This window comes from Somniosus microcephalus, chromosome 6, assembly GCF_052327205.1.
Source record: "Somniosus microcephalus isolate GS21.2 chromosome 6, FLI_Smic_1.0, whole genome shotgun sequence".
In the NCBI taxonomy this organism is placed as follows: Eukaryota; Metazoa; Chordata; class Chondrichthyes; order Squaliformes; family Somniosidae; genus Somniosus; species Somniosus microcephalus.
In genome coordinates this window covers 38,207,123-38,229,469 of record NC_140992.1, presented here as the reverse complement: position 1 = coordinate 38,229,469, position 22,347 = coordinate 38,207,123, and the positions used below count along the sequence as shown (strand labels likewise).

At 42.4% G+C, this 22,347-nt stretch overlaps 1 protein-coding gene across 1 annotated transcript in view; it reads right to left on the bottom strand.

Annotated features, from left to right (window-relative positions):
- Positions 1 to 265: 265 nt before the first annotated feature.
- The window catches only part of LOC147115623 (uncharacterized), a 31,393-nt gene continuing 9,311 nt past the window's right edge, over positions 266 to 22,347 (bottom strand). The window contains exons 3-5 of the mRNA XM_085990049.1: positions 14,413 to 14,598; positions 9,524 to 9,564; positions 266 to 2,845 (exon numbers count right to left, since the gene is read on the bottom strand). Of these exons, the coding sequence (XP_085846175.1) occupies positions 2,663 to 2,845; positions 9,524 to 9,564; positions 14,413 to 14,598 (410 nt within the window). The 3' untranslated portion in view covers positions 266 to 2,662. The remainder of the gene's footprint in view (positions 2,846 to 9,523; positions 9,565 to 14,412; positions 14,599 to 22,347) is intronic.

The window sequence follows — 22,347 nt, the reverse complement described above, 5'->3', positions numbered from 1 at the left end:
CAAGTTAAGCCAGTGGGGACTTGGCAGGGTGATCATGGGAAGGCACAAAAAGCGCAAGGAAATTTGGGCAACTTATTTTAAAGGTGCACAAGCAGCGGATATCAGAAATTCCTTGCTAAGAAAATTATACACCAAAAACAGCAAGGAAATTAATTGCTAAGCACTTAGTTGTTCTAGTATTTGCTGTGAAATTTATTCAGCAAACAGAATCTATTTGTATTGAATGAGATAAATGAAAACACCATGGAGACCAGTGATTCTCATTTCAGATAACTTTAATGATGAAAAAAAAGTTACATTATCACAACAGTATTTTTCCAATAGAATGTTTAATAAATAGGTTACTTTTTATTTACATATTGGTACAATCTTCCGAAGTCTGATGAAACTCAGCATCGGTGGGTTGTGAAAAATCATTCAGATCTAATGACTTAAAGTGTTGCAGAATGCTACAAGTAAGACTCAGGGACTGAAAATGGTGGGCCATTAGACATTAAAGTGATATTTTCTTTAAATCTGGACCCCAAAATTAAAGCTCCTAGAACTTGGACCACTGACATTTTCAAGCCCTTGCAAACCAACTTTAATTCGTACCATACTTTTATTAAAGTGAACATGTGGAATCATAATTAACTGGTCATAAGGTATCTCTCTGTGGACCACACATGCTGAGTCCATCACTGATAGCCATGGACAGATAGTTCTATTGCAGGAAATATCAAAAGGTTTGACTCACATTGTGTCTCATGTTTTATGGAGTGTGATTAATGTATTGCCCAATTAACCTGTGTTTCTTTAAATCAGTGGATTGTAAGAACTGCCGTCTTTTCAGATAGCAAGTGTACTCTGGTATTTTCATCTCAGTTATATTTGTTTAAATATTGATATTATTAGATATATGGGAAGTATGAGACCACCTCAGCTGTCCTATCAGATCTCAAATTACATTAGAACAGTATGTGCAGAGAAGTCCTGTGAGTTAATGTCACAGTTCATAACAGTTACAATGACTACAATGCTAATACAGGGGTATTTTCTGACTTTGTGCTCTCGGAAGGTAGCTTCAGCACCAGGGAGGCATATTTGAAATTTGGCTGCATGCTGTGCACAACTTTCTGACCATTATTTAAATGATTCAGATCAGGCACTGTGCGCGCTTGAATTTCCAATGCATGCTTGTGGCGGGTGAAGCTCCCTACTGAGAGCATCAAGTTGTAAAATGACTCCTGTAATGTGGGCGAACAAGCTCAGGTCTGTGCTGTGTGTGACGCCCCCATCCACTGCTAAATGCCTGTCCCGTGAACATTTACACACACCACCAGAAATGCCAAGACCATTGGCTGGGAAATTGCTCAGAGCTGCTCCCACTCCGCTTGCGTTACTTTGCGTAAACAGAGTTTCCACCGCACTTCTGGCAAAGGAATAGAAGGAGCAATGACGAAGTTCCCGGCCATTGTTTCTGAATTTATGCAGTCTTTTCCCATTGGTCAGTACTTTGTCATTATTTTCTTCTTAATACATCCTACATTAATATGTATCTTTGTTATTTTAATATTTCAAATTTAATTTAATCCCAGTGTAACATTCAGTTTCTCATTGCTGCTGGAGGTAAAATGTAAAGATGGTTCTGACAGTCATGACAATGAGGATAATTTCAGAAAAGCTGTAGATCACCAGGTGTTTAAGGGTCAATCTCAGAACCCTAGTTTTGGGTTCTACATAACGCTCACTGTAAGACAGGCATTGTAATTTATAGCCTGACAACCGACTGCATTAAACCCTTTAGTCATATGTGTGATTAAAATGATTGACTTGGTTGAGTTACAAGGTCTTGTAGTCACTGATACACTCCATAAAGGTCTGGGGCAGCTCTGAGACTGACGAGCCATTGCAAATGTAGAATTTTGACATTCAAAATCAAAACTTGTACATATGATATCTTCTTTTAAAATACAGATACAATGTCAATAACACAGTCTTACAGCTTGGAAAATGTATATACATTTATAACATTATTATCTGAATCATTTGATCGTGCTATGGCCTTGTAAAATAACTGGCATCCATTACTATCTAATGTGGACTCCCCATCTCAGGGAAAGTGAAGAATACTTTGAATATTTGATATTGTTATATGAAAATGTTATGCACTTTTATTCATACAACAAATATATACAGTGTAAGTGATAAGGATTTAATCCATGGAATTAAAATCCAGCACTGATTCCACAAGATCACGCCTAACATGAGCAATGTTGAGAGACCAATCAGAGCCAAAGATGGGAAAGGTAAGTGGCAGCAAACCAACCAGCTTGGGTAGTTGCCCGTTCTTTCTAGTTGCCTGTGAATGAACTCCTTTCAATGGTATCAACTTGAAACTGTTGTTGAAGAATCTAATGGTGTCCTTCCTGCACTTTCTAAACTCCCTCCCCTCCCTCCAGAGTTAGTCAATTCTTCTCACCAAAGGTAAGATTGATTTTGCTAGGATTTTACTTCCTCAGTGTTGGAAGGTGATTCAAAATGTCATTCATGGTTGTTAAATTGTGATTTGTGTTTTTAGTAGAAGAGATGGTAAGAGAAGGCCATGTGATAATTCAACGTAATGTCTGAGAGTTCACAAAGAAAAGTAGTCAGGTGCCACTAAACCAAACATATAATTCCCTCAGTTATCAATGGTGATTTTCTGCATGCTTGTAGCTTGCTGTTGAGGTGCAAATACAATTGTAGCATAGTATGAATCATCAGAGATGATTGAAGTTGCTAGATTCTGTCGATCATTTTGCCCGTGGACCTTTAGGACAGCGTAGTCGATGGAGAACACTGTTGGAATGGGATCATCTGCTTTCTGAAATGAATTGAAAGGAAATATATGTGAATAAGATTTATCTTTAATTCATGTGTTGCACTGCTTTTCCAGAAATAGAATCCTCCAGTTCCATTTTGATATCTTGCAAATACTGTTAAACTGAAACAGTTTGCTGTTTTTTGCATCTGCACATCCTTCTCAGTGAGCATTTTTGAGTTACAATTATACTACCACTTCTGTGTTATTTCAGAGTGATTTTAGGTATGCACCGATCCAAATTGGCATCATATCTGCACCCTGACTCCAGACTGCACTAATGTTAAGCCATGCAAGATCCCCTCACATCAGTTGGACCTGGCATCAGCCGGAGTATAACTCTAGTATGAATACAGATTAAAAAACACTAAGGTAGTCTGTTGCACCTCCTGGGCACTTTCACAACTTACTTGCCTGGATTTTATGCTTGGATGAAACCCCAAGTAGAAATTGGGCAGTGCATAATTCGCGCCTGCCTGATGAGACATGGGCTGACCCTGGCGTCAGTGTAATTGAGACAGTTGCGGTGAGCTCCAGGCATCAGGAACACTACTGATTGGAAGCTTGCCCATTGGAGGGGGGTTTGCAGGAACTAGCATGTTGCTGCACGGTTTAAAGTTTTGCAGCAGCTTAAAGAGGAAGTCAATTGGAAAAAAAATCAGAAAGGGATTGTTACAATAATGTCTGTCAGGTCTGTAGGAAGGCAGAGAGCCTCCCGGTTCACCAGTACTGCTGGATGAAGTCAGGCAGAGGAGGGAACACATTGATGCAGGCCCCCAAGGAGAGTTGCTCAAGGACAGTGGAAGGAGATGGCTATAGCAATCAGTGCCAACACCCCATGTATGACAACACAGTCCTGGCAAATATATAACTATCATATCAGATCAGGCAAGGTAAGAAGACCTGGCCACACATTCCAAGAATGTAAAAGTTTAAAAAATTTTTTTTTTATTCGTTTATGGGATCTGGGCGTCGATGGCAAGGCCAGCATTTATTGCCCATCCCTAGTTGCCCTTGAGAAGATGGTGGTGAGCCGCCTTCTTGAACAGCTGCAGTCCGTGTGGTGATGGTACTCCCACAGTGCTGTTAGGTAGGGAGTTCCAGGATTTTGACCCAGCGACGATGAAGGATCGGCGATATACTTCTAAGTCAGGATGTTGTGTGGCTTGGAAAGGAACTTGGAGGTGGTGGTGTTCCCATGCGCCTGCTGCCCTTGTCCTTCTAGGTGGAAGAGGTCGCAGGTTTGGGAGGTGCTGCCGAAGGAGCCTTGGCGAGTTGCTGCAGTGCATCTTGTAGATGGTACACACTGCAGCCACGGTACGCTGGTGGTGGAGGGAGTGAATGTTTAAGGTGGTGGATGGGGTGCCAATCATGCAGGCTGCTTTGTCCTGGATGGTGTCGAGCTTCTTGAGTTTTGTTGGAGCTGCACTCATCCAGGCAAGTGGAGAGTATTCCATCACACTCCTTACTTGTGCCTTGTAGATGGTGGAAAGGCTTTGGGGAGTCAGGAGGTGAGACAAATGGGATTTGGGGGGGGGGGAAATGCTCCACTGGCTGGAGCCATACCTAGCACAAAGAAAGATGGTTGTAGTGGTTGAAGGTCAATCATCACAGCCCCAGGACATCGCTGCAGGAGTTCCTCAGGGCAGTGTCCTAGGCCCAACCATCTTCAGTTGCTTCATCAATGACCTTCCCACCAACATAAGGTCAGAAATGGGGATGTTCACTGATGACTGCACAGTGTTCAGTGCCATTCGCAACTCCTCAGAAAATGAAGCAGTCCATGCCCGCATGCAACAAGACCTGGACACCGTTCAGGCTTGGGCTGATAAGTGGCAGGTAACATTCGTGCCACACAAGTGCCAGGCAATGACCATCTCCAACAAGCGAGAGTCTAATCACCGCCCCATGACATTCAATGGCATTACCATCGCCAAATCCCCCACCATTAACATCCTGGGGGTCACCATTGACCAGAAACTTAACTGGACCAGTCACATAAATACTGTGGCAACACCTCCCAAACCCGCGACATCTACCACCTAGAAGGACAAGGGCAGCAAGTGCATGGGAACACCACCACCTGCAAGTTCCCCTCCAAGTCACACACCATCCTGACTTGGAAATATATCGCCGATCCTTCATCGTCGCTGGGTCAAAATCCTGGAACTCCCTCCCTAACAGCACTGTGGGAGTACCTTCACCACAGGGACTGCAGCGGTTGAACAACGTGGCTCACCACCACCTTCTTGAGAGCAATTAGGGATGGGCAATAAATGCTGGCCTTGCCAGCAATGCCCAGATCCCATGAACGAATAAATAATAAGGCCTAGAAATTCGGTGGCGCCTCGAGAATATCGCAGCGCAAAGTGCCGCAGCGCCACACGCTGCGGCACGGCGCACTGCGGTACTGCAGGCCTTCCTCCCCTTCTTAAGGGGGAGGGGCCTGCACCAGCGCGATGACCGATCGCGAGTGCCGGCAAAAGAGCCCGGCACCGAGGAGAAGTGCCGGGCTCTCGGGACACAGCCGGCACTGCCCGGGGGGGGGGGGGATCAGGAGGCCGGGGACGGCGGCGCGAGCAGGTGCTGGCAGGTGGCCACCGAAAAAAATGGCCGCCCCGCACCTCCACCTTAATTTGCGCCACTACCGCCACAGGTAGGCCCCGTGAACCGGTCGCGATTTGCGACCGGTGTTACAGCAGGGGGCGCGATCAAATATCGCGATCGGGGCAGTAGCGGGGCGCTGCACACACCGATGATGTCATCGGTGGCGGCGCAGTGCTACAGGCTAACGCCGCCATTAGCGTTCCGCTAAATATTGCGGGAGGCGTGGCCAGTGGTGCTAAAGCCACTGAGTGCCCTCTTTAGGCACTAACTGGTGGCGCAGCCCATCGAATTTCTAGGCCTAAAGGCTTGAGGGGCCGTGTGGCCTACTCCTGCTTCTAATTCTTATGTTCTTATCGTCTTAAATGACCAATATTTCTATTTCAGATACTCTGAGAGTGAGGTATATGTGTTAAATGTGTCATAGCTGACCACAGCTGACCACAAACATTTGTACAGCGATCTAATCAGTATTGTACCATTGACAGGCTAAGTAAGTGGGCAGAGATTTGGCAGATGGAATACAATACTGGAAAGTGTGAGGTTATGCACTTTGGCAGGAAAAATCATAGAGCAAGTTATTATCTTAATGGCAAGAAACTGGAAAGTACTGTAGTACAAAGGGATCTGGGGGTCCTGGTGCACAAAACTCAAAAAGTTAGTATGCAGGTGCAGCAAGTGATCAAGACGGCCAATGGAATGTTGGCTTTTATTGCTAGGGGGATAGAATATAAAAACAGGGAGGTATTGCTGCAGTTGTACAAGGTATTGGTGAGACCGCACCTGGAATACTGCATACAGTTTTGGTGTCCATACTTAAGAAAAGACATACTTGCTCTCGAGTCAGTACAAAGAAGGTTCACTCGGTTAATCCCGGGGATGAGGGGGTGGTCATATGAGGAGAGGTTGAGTAGATTGGGACTCTACTCATTGGAGTTCAGAAGAATGAGAGGCGATCTTATTGAAACATATAAGATTGTGAAGGGGCTTGATCGGGTGGACGCGGTGAGGATGTTCCCAATGATGGGTGAAACTAGAACTAGGGGGCATAATCTTAGAATAAGGGGCTGCTCTTTCAAAACTGAGATGAGGAGAAACTTCTTCACTCAGAGGGTGGTAGGTTTGTGGAATTTGCTGCCCCAGAAAGCTGTGGAAGCTACATCATTAAATATATTTAAAACAGAAATAGATAGTTTCCTAGAAGTAAAGGGAATTAAGGGTTACGGGGAGCGGGCAGGAAATTGGACATGAGTCTAGGTTCGGAATGTTCATGGCCCTGTGGGTAGTGGAGCGGGCCCAGGGGCCGTGTAGCCTGGTTCTGCTCCTACTGTGTTCTAATTCTGTTAGATTTCAGGAGATGGTTTTATTCCTGTTCCTGGCTGGGGTGGAGATCGCCTTTACAGAAGGTAAGTACTGTAGAAAATATAGGGACAGAGTGATCTCCTGGACGAGTTTCGATCGCCTAGATGGGTCGGAGAGGAATTTCCCAGAATTTTTTCCCCCAAATTGGCCATTGGGTCTTTTATCTGGTTTTTCGCCTCTCCTGGGAGATCACATGGGCTCGGGTGGATGGAGAGTGATAGAAGATTTGAGGTTAGGATCAGATCAGCCATGATCTTATTGAATGGTGGAGCAGGCTCGAGGGGCCGATTGGCCTACTCCTGCTCCTATTTCTTATGTTCTTATGTTCTTATAATGCTTTATCCTGTCAGTATTTTTTTAAGAGTCTCCATATAATTATTTAGAAGAAAATAGCTCTTTGATTCTCTTGATTACCTGTAATGATGGATAGAAATCACTTAAACTGGGACTAATGGAGCCATCTTCAGTTTTTCAAACAATCTCCAATTTAATCAATGTTGCTTCAAGACTATTTAGACATGGTGCCATTATTTTTAGGAGGCAATAGAAAGAAATACCAGAAATGCGGCAGCCAGTTTGCACACAGGCAGGTCCCACAAACAGCAATGTGATAATGACCAGATAATCTATTTGTGATGTTGGATGAGGAATGAATATTGGCCAGTACACTGGGGATAACTCCCCTGATCTTCATCAAAATAGTGCCATAGGATTTTTAACGTCCCCCTGAGAGAGTAGACGGGGCCTCGGTTTAAGGTCTCATCCGAAAGTCGGCACCTCCGACAGTGCAGCACTCCCTCAGTACTGCCCCTCCGAAGTGCAGCACTCCCTCAGTGATGCCCCTCCGACAGTGCGGCGCTCCCTCAGTACTGCCCCTCCGACAGTGCAGCACTCCGACAGTGCAGCACTCCCTCAGTAATGCCCCTCCGACAGTGCAGCACTCCCTCAGTACTGCCCCTCCGACAGTGCAGCACTCCCTCAGTACTGCCCCTCCGACAGTGCAGCACTCCCTCAGTACTGCCCCTCCGACAGTGCAGCGCTCCCTCAGTACTGCCCCTCTGACAGTGCAGCACTCCCTCAGTACTGCCCCTCCGACAGTGCAGCACTCCCTCAGTACTGCCCCTCCGACAGTGCAGCGCTCCCTCAGTACTGCCCCTCCGACAGTGCAGCGCTCCCCCAGTACTGCCCCTCCGACAGTGCAGCGCTCCCTCAGTACTGCCCCTCCGACAGTGCAGCACTCCCTCAGTACTGCCCCTCCGACAGTGCAGTGCTCCCTCAGTACTGCCCCTCCGACAGTGCAGCACTCCCTCAGTACTGCCCCTCCGACAGTGCAGCACTCCCTCAGTAGAGGACAGGAGTGTCAACCTAAATTTTGCGCTCAAGTCTCTGTAGTGGAACTTGAAACCACAAACTTCTGACTCAGAAGTGAGAGTGCTACCACTGAACCATGGCTGACAATGGTGGAAGACTTCTACATACATACACAGGTCTTAAATTTGGTTATTTGTTCTATCCTGAACCACGCATGCACATGACATCTCACACAATGCCTAATTTGCTGATAGGAAGGAACACATGTACATGTACTATTTCTTTGAATATTTAAATCCTGACATTGCAGGTGTGCACACAATGGAGTAGATTCTAGCTTGAGCAGCCCACTGTAAACGGGGGAGGTAGCTGCCTGAAAATGGCTTCCTGCTCCGTTTACGCTGGTACTCCGGCAGCTGGCATCCTCAAAGGGACCTTCCGATGGCGGCCGGAGCGCTGGTCTGTTCCAGGCTGCAAGCCCTTTTAATTTAAAAATTGAGTTCCACAACGTACATAGGACCCCGCTTGCAATTTTGACGGACAACTGGGCGGAGCGTGTGTCGTGCACACTCTGCACAGTACCTGTATTAGCAAGTGTTACAGCGGAAGAGGCACCAAAAAGACAAGTTTAAAATTATCTTTGTAGGGCCTGGAGGGGCTCCTCCTCTCAGGTAGATATAGAAGATCGCACAGCACTATCCGAACAAGAGCAAGGCAGTTCTCCCAATGTCCTGGCCAATATTTATCTCTCAACCATCACCTAAAAGCAGATTATCTAGCCATTTATTTCATTGCTGTTTGTGGGACCTTGATGCGCTCAAATTGGCAGTCGAGTTTCCTTCATTAGAACAATGACTACACTTCAAAAGTAATTCATGAGCTGTAAACTTTTTTTCTTTCTTTGTTTGTTTGTTTCTTTCTTTCTTTCTTTCTTTCTGCTAACTACTTCTTTCAGATATGAGCTTGATACAGATTGTGTAGTTTCAGGGCAATCTTGACCATGTCTTCTCTGAATGGCAACTAGCAACATTGGGTCTCTTTCACCCTTTGGCTAGGATCAAACGTGAACAAAGGTCTGCATTATTACATATTTCTATTTCTTATAATCTACACATCTTTCTATAGACTTTAATCCACTTCACTGTCAGGATAATACAACATGCCAGGTTCAACTCTGTTCCTCACATTTTCTTTTTGTGGCAGATGGGGATCATGTGAGTTGCTGGTAGAATACCACCTGAAAACCTATACTGTGACATCTTAGTAAATGTTCATTGCACAGATTATTATCACTTTAACTGAATAAATTGACAAAAGCAACAGTAGGATCAGAGCTAATAGAAATGAAATCAGTGAATGATTTAAATCCTGATATTATACAGCGATAACCTGGAGCGCAATTACCTGACAACTGACAGCTGCGGCAGGAGGCCTGGCATCAGGATCTATAAGAAGAAAGAGACGTGTAAAATACAAATTCACAAGCTGGGTATAATAGATCCGCAAGTGGATTGGAATGAGAAAACCACCATCTGCTCCAACTCAAACCTTTGTACAGTGTGATATCGTTTATAGAAATCACCTCTTACAAATGTGAAAAATGAAGCCCCCGAGCACATGTAAAACTGTGACTTCCTTCCGATCCAATTTCTGTAAATTCAGTAAGTGGTCACCTGTACCACAAATACCTTTTTACCACATTTGTCACAGGTTGGTTTGGTTATAAGATTGCTGAACAACAGGAGTTGGACCCAATCATTTTTGAACATGTTATTTACAGTGCCTACTACAGCTTTCAGGAAAAACTGAGCAATGAGATGGCGGGGCAGTGCTGAGGTCAGCTTTCTTGGCCTGATGGAATGAACACTGTGGAGCTTTAAATCAGGGCAGTGATAGAATGAAGAGGAACGAAAGCACAAGTAAATATTGAACGTTATGAGTTGCTAAATTACTCTGTTGCCTTCTGTGTAGACCTAATGCAAGCTAAAATCTCATTTCAGAAGTGATGGACAACTTGCTAAGTATTATTCCCTCTGAATTTTCAAGTTAGTTTTCAGAATGTCATAATTCTAATAGATCATTAGGAAAGAACACAAATTTATGCCAGATGGTTGATTGCAGAATTATTTCACAATAAAGGGCTATGTAACTTCACAGGTTTTTATATATATATTGTTAGTTTACACTGTATATGAATACCCGAGGAAGATCAGCAGTGGTGGTCATTTCAATCTCTGCAAACAGATGGAAGGCATTAATCTCTGTGTCTACCATTCCGCTTGTATATTTTTATCTTCATTGAGAAATTTTAATCAACTGAAATCTGATCATTTGCCACAATGGCACGTCAGGGCAGGAGACTATTACAGAAGTCAGTTTAATGAAGGCACAATTTTTCTTATTTAAAAAAAAGTGCCAATGTGCATGCAGTCGTAAAGCTGCAGGAAAGGGTCAAAGTAGTCCGGCAAGGCAGAGTGGAACATCCCATTTGAATTCAAAATGATCTTTGCCCTCTAGGATTTAGTCCATGTGTGTGTGTTTATGCTGAGGTAATTGTTGGGTAGGAGGACAGTAGAGGATTCATCCCTACATGTTTATGCATATGTTATTAATGCTTTTCATGGAAGACGAGTATTATGCTTCACCTTCACTGATTTTATGGTCAAGCGGCTTCTAATAGAATCTAAAGTGTAGTTTCGAAGTTCAGTGCTGCTCCTGATTTTAAATGGATGCCATATTTATGAAACAGCAATCTAGGAGCTAGGAAAGTCACCAATTAAAGACACAAATAAAAAGGTACAGAAAAACATACGGGATCAAGAATTACTGTAGCTCAGTCTCTAAAGTATTGGCCAAACCGTAATTAATTGAAGTAATTATCTAACATTCTATGCTTCTTGTTAGTGTGGAGCATGCCACTACTTTTGTTTTTATTAGCTCATTTATATTAGGAACTGGACTAGTAATCCAGAAGTCTGGATTAATAATACAAAGAATTCAGTTAACAAAATCTGGAAATAAAAAAGCTGGTATCAGTAAAAAAAAGTGACCATAAAGCTATTGGATTGTCATAAAAACCCAACTGATTCATTAATGTCCTCTAGGGAAGGAAACCTTCTGTACTTACCTGGCCTGGTCTATATGTGACTCCAGTCCTAAACCAGTGTGGTTGACCTCCCTCTGAAGTGGCCTAGCAAGGCATTCAGTTGTATCGCCACCTACTCAGGGCAACTGGGGATGGGCAATAAATGCTGGTTTTGCCAGCGACACCCACATCCCGAGAATGAATAATGATAAAAAGAACCGTGCCTGAGCTTCAAAATAGGCTGTTCATTTCTTCAGATTGAAAGCATTATTTGTCATACATTTGTTTGCGTTGGGTGCAAATAGTTTGATCTTGAGGAGATTCTAACTTCAGATTCACCTGAGTTTTATTCCAAAGCCAAAACTATGCTTGTTTTAGTCAACTTAATAATATTATTGTTGATTTAAAGAATGTTTCCTTTTGTTTACTCTTTCCCTTTCTAGCATTCCATCGCCTGGATGGGAAGCATGGCTTTGTCCAAGGCCTCTGCCAATCTCGCTCCGTAACCGTCTGCTGGAAGAGCAGCCCAAGCCGACTTGACTCCTAATTTTCATCCTCCTCACAGGGAAGAATCTGACTTCGAGGATTTGCATTTTCTTTCCCCCCTAAGGTTATGACATAGGATCAGAAAATTTCCAAATGGGGAGTTGTTGATGCAAACCCACAACATATTGCCCATGGTACAACACACTGGCACACCAATTTTTATATCTCATCTCGATCAAACTAAAACTGGTCTGGTATGCCCACCTGCAGTGGAAAAATACGTTGGGCTAGATTATCATATTTACCATTTGCATCTATTGGGGTTTCCACCAAATGTGTTTAATTTGGGTTTTTTGCCTCAATAACGCACAACATTCAAGGGAAATTTTTACAATCAAACCCAAGAAAATCCATTACTTGGTATGAATTATAACTAAATGTTAGGTGATGAAGTTAAAACCTGACCAGGAGATCATTTGGATACTGCAGTATTTAAAGGGCAGAGGCATCATATTAGTGCTTTTATTTGGACTGTGTGAACTCCTTAAAGAAGCTACTCTTAAAAACTACAGCCACAATATCACTGTCTGTTTTAAATTTTTAATAAAACAATGCTAAAAGACCTATGCTAACAGGTGCCATAGGTGATGCAATTATGTGATTGCATTGTGACGGTGACTTTGCTCCCTTATAAGAACATAAGAAATAGGAGCAGGAGTAGGCCAATTGGCCCCTCGAGCCTGCTCCGCCATTCAATAAGATCATGGCTGATCTGATCCTAACCGCCAATCCACTATCACAGGACTATCTCCTGAATCTAACAGAATTAGACACACGAAACAGGAGCAGGATCAGGCTACACAGCCCCTGGGCCCGCTCCGCTACCCACAGGGCCATGACCGATCCGAACCTAGACTCATGTCCAAATTCCTGCCCGCTCCCCGTAACCCTTAATTCCCTTTTCTTCTAGGAAACTGTCTATTTCTGTTTTAAATTTATGTAATGATGTGGCTTCTACAGCTTTTTGGGGCAGCATATTCCATGGACCTACCACCCTCTGAGTGAAGTAGTTCCTCCTCATCTCAGTTTTGAAAGAGCAGCCCCTTATTCTAAGACTATGCCCCCTAGTTCTAGTTTCACCCATCATCGGGAACATCCTCCCCGCATCCACCCGATCCAACCCCTTCACAATCTTATATGTTTCAATAAGATCGCCTCTCATTCTTCTGAACTCCAATGAGTAGAGTCCCAATCTACTCAACCTCTCCTCATATGTCCATCCCCTCATCCCCGGGATTAACCGAGTGAACCTTCTTTGTACTGACTCGAGAGCAAGTATGTCTTTTCTTAAGTATGGACACCAAAACTGTATGCAGTATTCCAGGTGCGGTCTCACCAATACCTTGTACAACTGAAGCAATACCTCCCTGTTTTTATATTCTATCCCCCTAGCAATGAAAGCCAACATTCCATTGGCCTTCTTCATCACTTGCTGCACCTGCATACTAACCTTTTGAGTTTTGTGCACCAGGACCCCCAGATCCCTTTGTACTTCAGTACTTTCCAGTTTCTTGCCATTAAGATAATAACTTGCTCTATGATTTTTCCTGCCAAAGTGCATAACCTCACACTTTCCAGTATTGTATTCCATCTGCCAAATTTCTGCCCACTTACTTAGCCTGTCTATGTCCCTTCTTTGTACATCTCTATAACGGCCCAGAAATTAGGTTCGGGGGCTTGCCGCGCGTGCAAGCCCCCGATGTGCACTTACCCGGCGCGCCGACAGCTGAAGCCTGGGCCTGCTTGGAATTCCTGTCACTGGCCCGGTTCAGCTGTTGGCGCGCTGTGCTTGCCTGATCCAGCGGCGTAGTTAGTTCGATGTGCTGGCTGGGATCAGGTGAGCACTGGGCAGCCAATCAGGGGAGGGAAAACTTCATTCATGAGTTTGATAGTAAGAACTGTCAAACTCATGAAAACTTTAAATAAAATTAAAAAAACATCCCACTAATTAAATGAACTATAAATAACTTTAAAAAACTATTTTAAACAATTATTCAAATTAAAAATTTTTTTTTTATTTTTTAAATCGGGTCTAAAAATACACTTACTTTACTGTAAAGTCCTTAAAAACAATAAAGCTGTGGAAAAAATGTTATAATTTTAAATAATAGACCACTTACCTTAAAGAATCAAGTCCTTACGTCTCCTTTTTACATTCGTAAAAAGTTGAGGCCCTTACACACGGGCAAACCTGTAAAAAAGAAGGAAGTTCAACGCGTGCGTGTAGAGTCCTGCGCGCACGCGTTGGACCTCTGAACCCCTTGGAGGAAATGCCGGTTTCCCGTGCATGCACTGTGGATGCAAGAAACCGGCACTTCCATCGGGCCCACGCGTGAGTACCCCGTCCTTACTCACGCGTTGGGACCCGAAGTACTGGGCCATAGTGTCAGGACTACAGGAACACTGGAAAATGATAAATAACCAAGGTTTCATCTTCTGTGAGAATAGTGGGAAAAAGTAATCTGTGGTTTGGCACAATGTCCAATTCTACTTCACCCTCAGTGCTATATAGTCTCTGAAAATGATCTGTGCAGATACAAGATAGGTAAGACCTGTAGGTTTGGATGTATAATATCTGACCAGTTTTTTTAGAGCAATGTGTGGATTATCTACTTGAACTGTAGAATTGGTTAAATGGAAAAAAATACCTCGTGCAACTTACCTTGTTTTTTTTGTCTGAATAAAATGAAAATGAGCAGACAGGTGATGACGAAGGCAGCTATTACTGCAGCAATGATTATCTCAATTCTAGCTCCCTTGTTCTGGACATCTTCTGTCACGTTGTCTGTCACGTTGTCTGTCACGTTGTCTGTGCAGTTTCTATTTTCTGGGGCAGTCCACTGCTCTCCTTCAAAAAATGAACAATATTTCATTTAGTGCACAATAAGAAATCACAATTCTCATGTCCTGCTACCATAACATTATACATAACTAGCCAGTGCCAACACTTCAAAACGCATTTATTTGCCTGTAATTGAAACCGAACTCGATTAAACTGTATTATTTGTAATGCCTAGATTGAATATTTAATCAATGTTAAGACTGCATATTTTACCACAGCCTCCAACAGTGGCCTACATCTGATTGATAATTGTAATTTTATAACAGGAAGGAAAGAATTGGTGGTGGAAATACTCCAAGCCATTCGTGTGCATTATCTAGTGGCCAGATTTGGAGCAACATATATAGAGGGCTGGAAACAGATCAGATGTCCACCTTTTTAGTTGGTGCGAGGCATTGAAGATAACTAGCGGGGTGGGGGCGGGGGGGGGAGGGGATAAAAAAATAAAAGAAGGGGTCTTATAAATGTAAAGAAAATTACAGATTTCAATTTGCCTCTGATGAGTTTTCTTCGCAACACTTTGACACATAAATGTTTAAAGAATGATATATCTAGTGGTCAATATATCTAAGTTTAATTCCTGCTAAGTGCTATTTTAGTGCACCTGTTAACATATTCATATAAATTCCATCCGCACTATTTAACCTGTTCATTTTAAATGGGTTACTTCTGGCAATAAAATAGTCCTAATAGGAATTCATGCAAATGAATTAACAGGTGCACTGAAAATAGCACTCAGAGGGAGTTAAATGTATCATTATCTGTCTACTTTTACTGGTGCTATGATGATGTGCAAATTAGCATTGGTGACACAGTGACCCTGTTGATGTCATTAAGAATAAAATGGATTACTGTAAAAGTTGTGAAGCTTGATAGCTACCCAAACAATCTGTTACTTCTGAAAATATGGCAAGATTTTATATATCATTGTCTACTGCAGGTATACGATCAGCAACAAAATTAATAATTTAATTGAGGAAATGACTCAAAAATGATTGTTTCCAGATATTAAAGAAATGTAACAACGGTGCAACAAAAAAATGTTGCGGCCAGTGTCGGTGGTGGGTCGGACTGGACCCGCTGCTGGCTCCATCTCGCTGCCTAAAATGAGCTTACCTCAATGGGGCTTGGTAAGCCCGCCCTGCGCATTACCTGGGCCAATGATATGGAGCGGGTCTGGTAAAGTAATTCATGACATGTCTTGAGCCGGTTTCCTTAAAGGGACCATGGCCACCTTACTTTTGACATTTGTGCTGTCAGTGTTCTACAGCATTGAGGTGCTTCAAACACTTACAATCACTGCACAGAGGTTCAGGGCTGCATCCAGGTTCTCCCATGACTCCCTCCATATGCTTATGGGGGGAGTCAGAGCACGCAGGAAGGTCCTCATCCCTTCCGATTGGCGGAATAGACCTCCCCAGGAGACCAAGACAGCCTGGTTGCACATTGCAGAGCAGGTCACAAGCAGGGATGTCGTCAGGAGGCCCTGGGTGCAGTGGCGCAAGAATTATCTCAGTAGATCAGGAAACGTAAGTACAAAGCCACCCTCACCTTCATCCTGCTGTGCCTCTCATCACTCTGCTTTCCCTACCCTACTCCTGCACATCCTTACTCACACCAACTTGCCTTGCACCTCCACCCATCCCTCCCTATCTACATTATCACTTCCCCATCTCACTAGCCATCCCTCACACTCACCCTCATCCTAGTGCAATCATACAAACTAACAACACACAAGGGTAGCCACTTGGATGTTTTATCCAATGTTCATGTAAAGTTTCTGTAATGTGCTGTCAAACACTGAAACCTTTATTTTCAACACTTTGCATTCTTGGACAGATTTTTGTGATCTTTGGAAGTGGCTTAGTGAGTTGCAGTGAATGGTGAGACATAATGGTACCCCCCACAATGGTGATGCGTGTGAAAGGAATGGCTTGGACATTGTAGGGATGCTTTATGGTGTTGGTGTGGGGTGGTGCCCACCTGGTGCATCATGTGGCAGCCAGGGTGTACAGCGTCAAGTGAAGTAAATCTGGCCATGGTGAGGCCATCCCTGGCCTCCCGGGCAGCAATGTGCTTGGGTGCTGATGCCCTCTGTCCTATGCAGCATCAGGTGATTGCAGAGAAGGTCGGTGTTGTTGTTGGTGCTGCTGGTGTGCTTGGTGCTGCTGGTGTTGGGGCTGATTATGGTCAGATTCTGAGGACCAAGGTGAAACAGTTTAAACGGTACCCATGCTGATGGAATAGAAGGCAGATGAAGTTGAGATGACAAAAGCAATCTGTCAATGGTGAGAGAGGTTGTTCCAACGAGGTGACACTGGATACAGAGTTTGCTCCAAACACTTGCAGTCTGCATAAAGCTCAATCTGTGTTCCAAATGGAGTAAGCAACAGCTTCTGCACTTGGAAAGTGAACAGCTGTGTGGTGGGAGCTTTTATACTACATTTCAAGCTGTCAACTAATCAGCTGATTCAATGACCATTCAACTCCCGCCTCAGGTTAACAGATGTGGTCCACGAGCAGCGTGGACCCCATGGGCGAGCAGTTAAAGTTAAAAGGTAAGGTTAAAACTATTATTAAGGGTCTGTCACCAAGGCAATAATTGCTTTAATTGGGTCGCCCGCTGTCAAAAAAATCAAATTTCCCACCCAACCTGCCACCGATCCTGCACGTTGACCCCCTGGAAAATTCCGGCCTATATAGTATTTAGTAAAAAGTATTTATTTATTTTTAAACTTATTTATAGCTAAACTTCATATAACCCAATTAAACTAATCAACCAATCTTTTGCAGATTATGTTTTAAAGGATTTCATTGTCAATTGCAAAGTCCATATATCTGCCTTTGTCACACAGCACTCAGGTTGGGCCAGATTTTGCTGTCAAAATGACAGTGATGCTTGCCGTTATTTATGCGTAAATGGTACCGCAACTTCAGGCGAAGAGCAGATGTGCTATTAAATGCCAATATCTAAAAGTTTCTGTCCGAGTTGCGCTCTTCCACCGTTAGCTTTGCGAAAACAACATTTTGTTGTCTGCCTCACCACTGAAATGTATTGAATGGCTTGAAGTTGCTGTATATGAATTAAACTCGCCACACAAAGGTAAGTCTTGTAATTTCAAATACCCTTTTATAATTGTTAATTATTGCCGATCAACCTCTCTGGCACTGAAAATCAACTATTAAAAGTGTGGAGTCTCATTCCTTCAGGTATTAATTGTTCTTGGAGATCTTAAAAAAGTCAAATTAAAAAAAAACTTTTCCTTTCTGTCTCTTTTCTCTCTCTCTATTAATCTATTCTTTCTTTCCCTTTCTTTATTTCTCTTTCGTATCTAATTTGACATCGGGCCAGATTTTGCTGTAGCAGGGTATCTAATGGCATCTGCTGTTAGTTAGACTTGCCCTGCACTCTTCCGCTCAAAATGTTTTTGCCCACTAAGTTGCTGAAAGTGCAAGCTGATAACAGCGCAGCGAGGGAAACAGGGCACCTGGGACCTGAGTGAACAGGGCCACCAACAGGGTAAATCCCTTAACTTATAAGATTTAAGGATTGGGAAATAACCAGCAGAAGGACTGAGATGAAAGTGTAAATTAGACTGTTACAGAACCTGCCCAATTTTCATTTCCATTAATTCCTGAAAATGTGATTTTGCGAGTGGATTTTTAATTACTGTGAAAGCCAGGCATTTCCCCGATTTCATTTAAAGAGGAATTTCACCCTCTTTAGGTTGTTTGCCACAAAAGTCTCACTTTAATGGCCAGTATGAAAACTTTTTTATTTACAGTGTATAAACTTCAAACTGCTGTAGAGCTGATTATAAATTTTTTTTAAAACTCCAAGCTCTGTGCTGCAAGTTGATTCGCAGGAGCTTTGGTGAGATATAATGTGGACTGCTTTTCCCTGTTCTGCATAAGCACACATTAAGACACACAGAAATTAATGCCCATTTTTTTGATAAGTAGTATATATTGTGCTGGTTAAAAAGCAAAGCGTATAGCATTTTCAAGTAATATTGGCAAAGAAAAATGCAATTATATTTTCAGCCTGTGCTGCCGCTTAGTTCAAAGATATTGGGGGTGAAATTGGTCTTCAGCGATAGCGCAATACAGGCAAAAGCACAAAACTTCGACGGAAAAGAAAATTGGGTGGGGTGTAAAACTGGCTGCCGATTCGTGATTGCCCGTTTTGCACTATAGCCGTAGACCAGTTTCACCCCCTCTGACCTTATTCTGTGAACAATTGCGGACTGTAACAACCTTCCTGTAAAGTAATGACTGCAGGCTTCAAAGGAAATGCACAATGCACGGCACTTTGCATTTAGGTGAAGGATATAACCTACAGACATGTATGCACTCTTATTGTTGCAATCCTCCTGGGCTATACTGCTTCCTGTTACAGCTTAGAGATACTCATCAAAGAAGAAAATGTCCACAAAATATTAACAGTCAAAAAGTGAGATCTGAAGGCTTAGAAAGACTGAATTTCCCTACCGTGAAGCTGATGGTGGAAACTACTTCCCTTCTAAGAACATTCTAGTGTCTAATAACTAAAATAAAATGTGGGTTCCATTATCAGCTCAAGGTGAATGTCTTACTAAGCCTTTGTTGTCTAATTCTTTGATTATCTGGGGATTTTCTTTTTAACTAATAGCTTTTACACTGACAAGTACTAAGTCCACATATTTATATTATGTATAAACGTTTTTTTTTAATTGAACTTTGTGTCTAGTTAAATAAACTCATGAAATATGCAGGGAAACACCTTTACAAGCTTTTCTATATAATGGTGTGTGGTTTGAAAAACCACAGAAACAGCTCTTTCCTCAAAAGGTTTAAGGCAGCATTAGCTCATTGACCATTTATGGATGTAAACCCACATACGTGAACTATGTGAATGGAATATTCAACGGGTACGCCTGATTCTAGGGATTGTTTGCTAGTCTATGAAAGACACAGCACACTGACTTACTTGTGACTCAGACTAGGTTTTCATATTCATAAAATCACCTAATTACTAATAATCACTTGTGTCATATCTTCTGTGACTTACTTGGGTTATTTTTGCCGACTAAGCTGCAGGTCTAGTAGGCCAGATTGTTTTCCCACCTGCGGCCCTTTTGTCAATACAACCATTTGCCTGACTTGCATCAGTGCATAAAAACATTATTTTCCAGTTGACCAAGCATTTTGAAACTATTACTCAAATGATTCTTAAATGAGGGAGACTCACACTAATTGAATTTTGGGAGGCATTTTTTCTACTGTGTATGGAAGTGCTAGCTCCACGGAGTGTCATAAAGGCAAGAAGGCAATCCTTCAGTGTCATTTAGCATCCAGAAACTTAATAAATAAATTGCTGATTGTTTGGTAAAATATGCTCTGTTTGGTGTTTGTAATAAGAGTGTAAATGTGTGCTTTGCATTTATGATTTCACTACCAATAGCAAACAGAGGAAACTGCCCCTGAACCTACAGCTAGGAGGTCCTGGAGAGCTGCCTGGTGACTGTCTTCTCTCCTGTCCTGTGAGGATCAGTTTAGCCTCTGATTAGCAGTTCTTGCTGATATGGTGAAGACTCCCTGCGCCAACTATTTCCTGCACATCATGACCCCCAAAAATTCTCAGTGATACGATCCTGCAGTTATGCTAGGATTGCATCTGTTGGTGACTTCTGGCCAGCATATGCAGGGTTGAAGGCCACCTTATTTACATGGGGCCGGTTGACATGTGCCTGCCCAAGGAGGCCACAGGATATAGAATTTCTGGCTAGACTCTGGAGGGGGGGGGGGATTTAAACCCCTCCCCTCTACTAAAAATGCACAACTATGCTCTCATTTGCCCCTTACCAAGGTTTACCTCCTCTTTGGGGGTATTGGCCAGATCTAGGCCTGGACCCCAATGTGGACACCACTACTGTTTCAGTTGCAGTGGGAGCATGCCAGAAGGAATTTCAGTCTCTGAATGTTTTTATTAAATTATTTAAAAATTCAACTTAAGGTATGGAAGATTTTATATAATATAAAATAAAAACAGAAAATTCTGGAAATATTCAGCCAGTCAGGCAGCATCTGTGGGGAGAGAAACAGAGTTAACGTTTCAGGTCGATGACCTTTCATCAGAATGGGAAGGTTTTATGTTCTTCTTCAGGAAGTAATATCTCAGCAAGCTCCTTTAATTGCTGCCCATTCTTGACCCAACTGACACATCTTTCCTCTTGTACTAGAGTTAGATCTACCTAGCACCAATGCCGGAAAGCAAAAAAAAGCCCTCTTTATGCTAATAGAAATTACATTAGTGTTCCTCTGAACAGAAAATAAACAATCTGCAATAATTCCTATTACACAGCAGTTAACACATGTAAAATGGCAAACCCACGTAAACCAAGCACGTGTCATGGGTAAAAAAAATAGGATCGAAGCTAGAGGTGGGGTAGGGTGGGCGAATTTGGGGTATTTTATAAATATATTTTTTAAAGTGAGTCATTTGTTCTCATAAATGAGTAAAACTTAGAACATGCACTTTTTAATTCTTTTAGTGGAAATATTAAATAGCTATTGTAAAATCTATCATGTTAACATGTACAAGCATTTCAACTAGGTTAAAGTAACCTTCCACGCCAATGCAAGGTGGGGTTGTCATTCCGTGATCTCATTCTATATATATTTTACTCAAGAATTATAAAAAATACTCTAACAAGCATAAGCGGGTGGAAAACTCACATCAGATTCCACAGCAAATAACAAAGGGGCACCTGCCACTATTAAGCTAAGAAGGTATCTTGCTCTGAACCCAGAACAGACTACAGCATATCAATTGCAATGTTTAATGCTTTTGATAGGGTCAGACAATCTCAAAGAATATTGACCTATCTCTGGGACATACGGGAAAAGGATGAAAATGAAAACTAAAATGGTGCAATGTAGCAAACTATGAAACAAAAAGGAAAGAAATAATGAGAAGCAAAGTTCAACAAAGAGGTCGGGAGGAAAAAGCAGACACATCAAAACTGCTTGAACTTAATTTGGCCTTCCTTAACCTTGTGTATTGGCATACTGTGTGTCTGCAGCAACCTTAACTGATCCTGCTTCTGGTTTACCTATAGCCTTGTTAATACAAGTATGTGTGTACATTGTCCTGTTTGTCCAGCTGCACAATATAGGATGGCTGTTACACCAACAATTTTTATTATGTTCCAGAAATCAGGAAAGAACACTCATGAACCTAATCAGTTAAGAGCCCTTGGAATTACGTGTGCAATGATACTGAGGAGGAAGGACTCCAGATTGACCTTGTTTTGAAACAGTTCACTCTCATTGATGATTGCCACCATGTGAAATGAGAGTTGCTGTTAACGGAAACATTTTGTCATCGTACAATGCTGAATAGAATTGCATCTTCATGCTTGAGCTTAATATAAATTCTAATAATGTATTATTTTCTTCACAAATCATTACATCAAGTCCTTAATTTGCACTTTTAAACTTCTGAATGATCAATTTCAGCTGGCTTCTCTTCACATTGATTTACAATAGGCTCACGTAAACAGTTTTTACTGCACAATGAAAATTTAAAGTAAGTACATTCTGGACATATAAAAATACCATTTAGTACATGGAGGATACCTGAAATGTAACTATTGTCTTTCTCATATTAAACACTGATGGATTATTTTAAGTACTCTAAATCTATAACATAACAAATTTATAATTTTAGATAATTGTGATTTAAATAGCCAACAAAATGCATGCAATTAATAG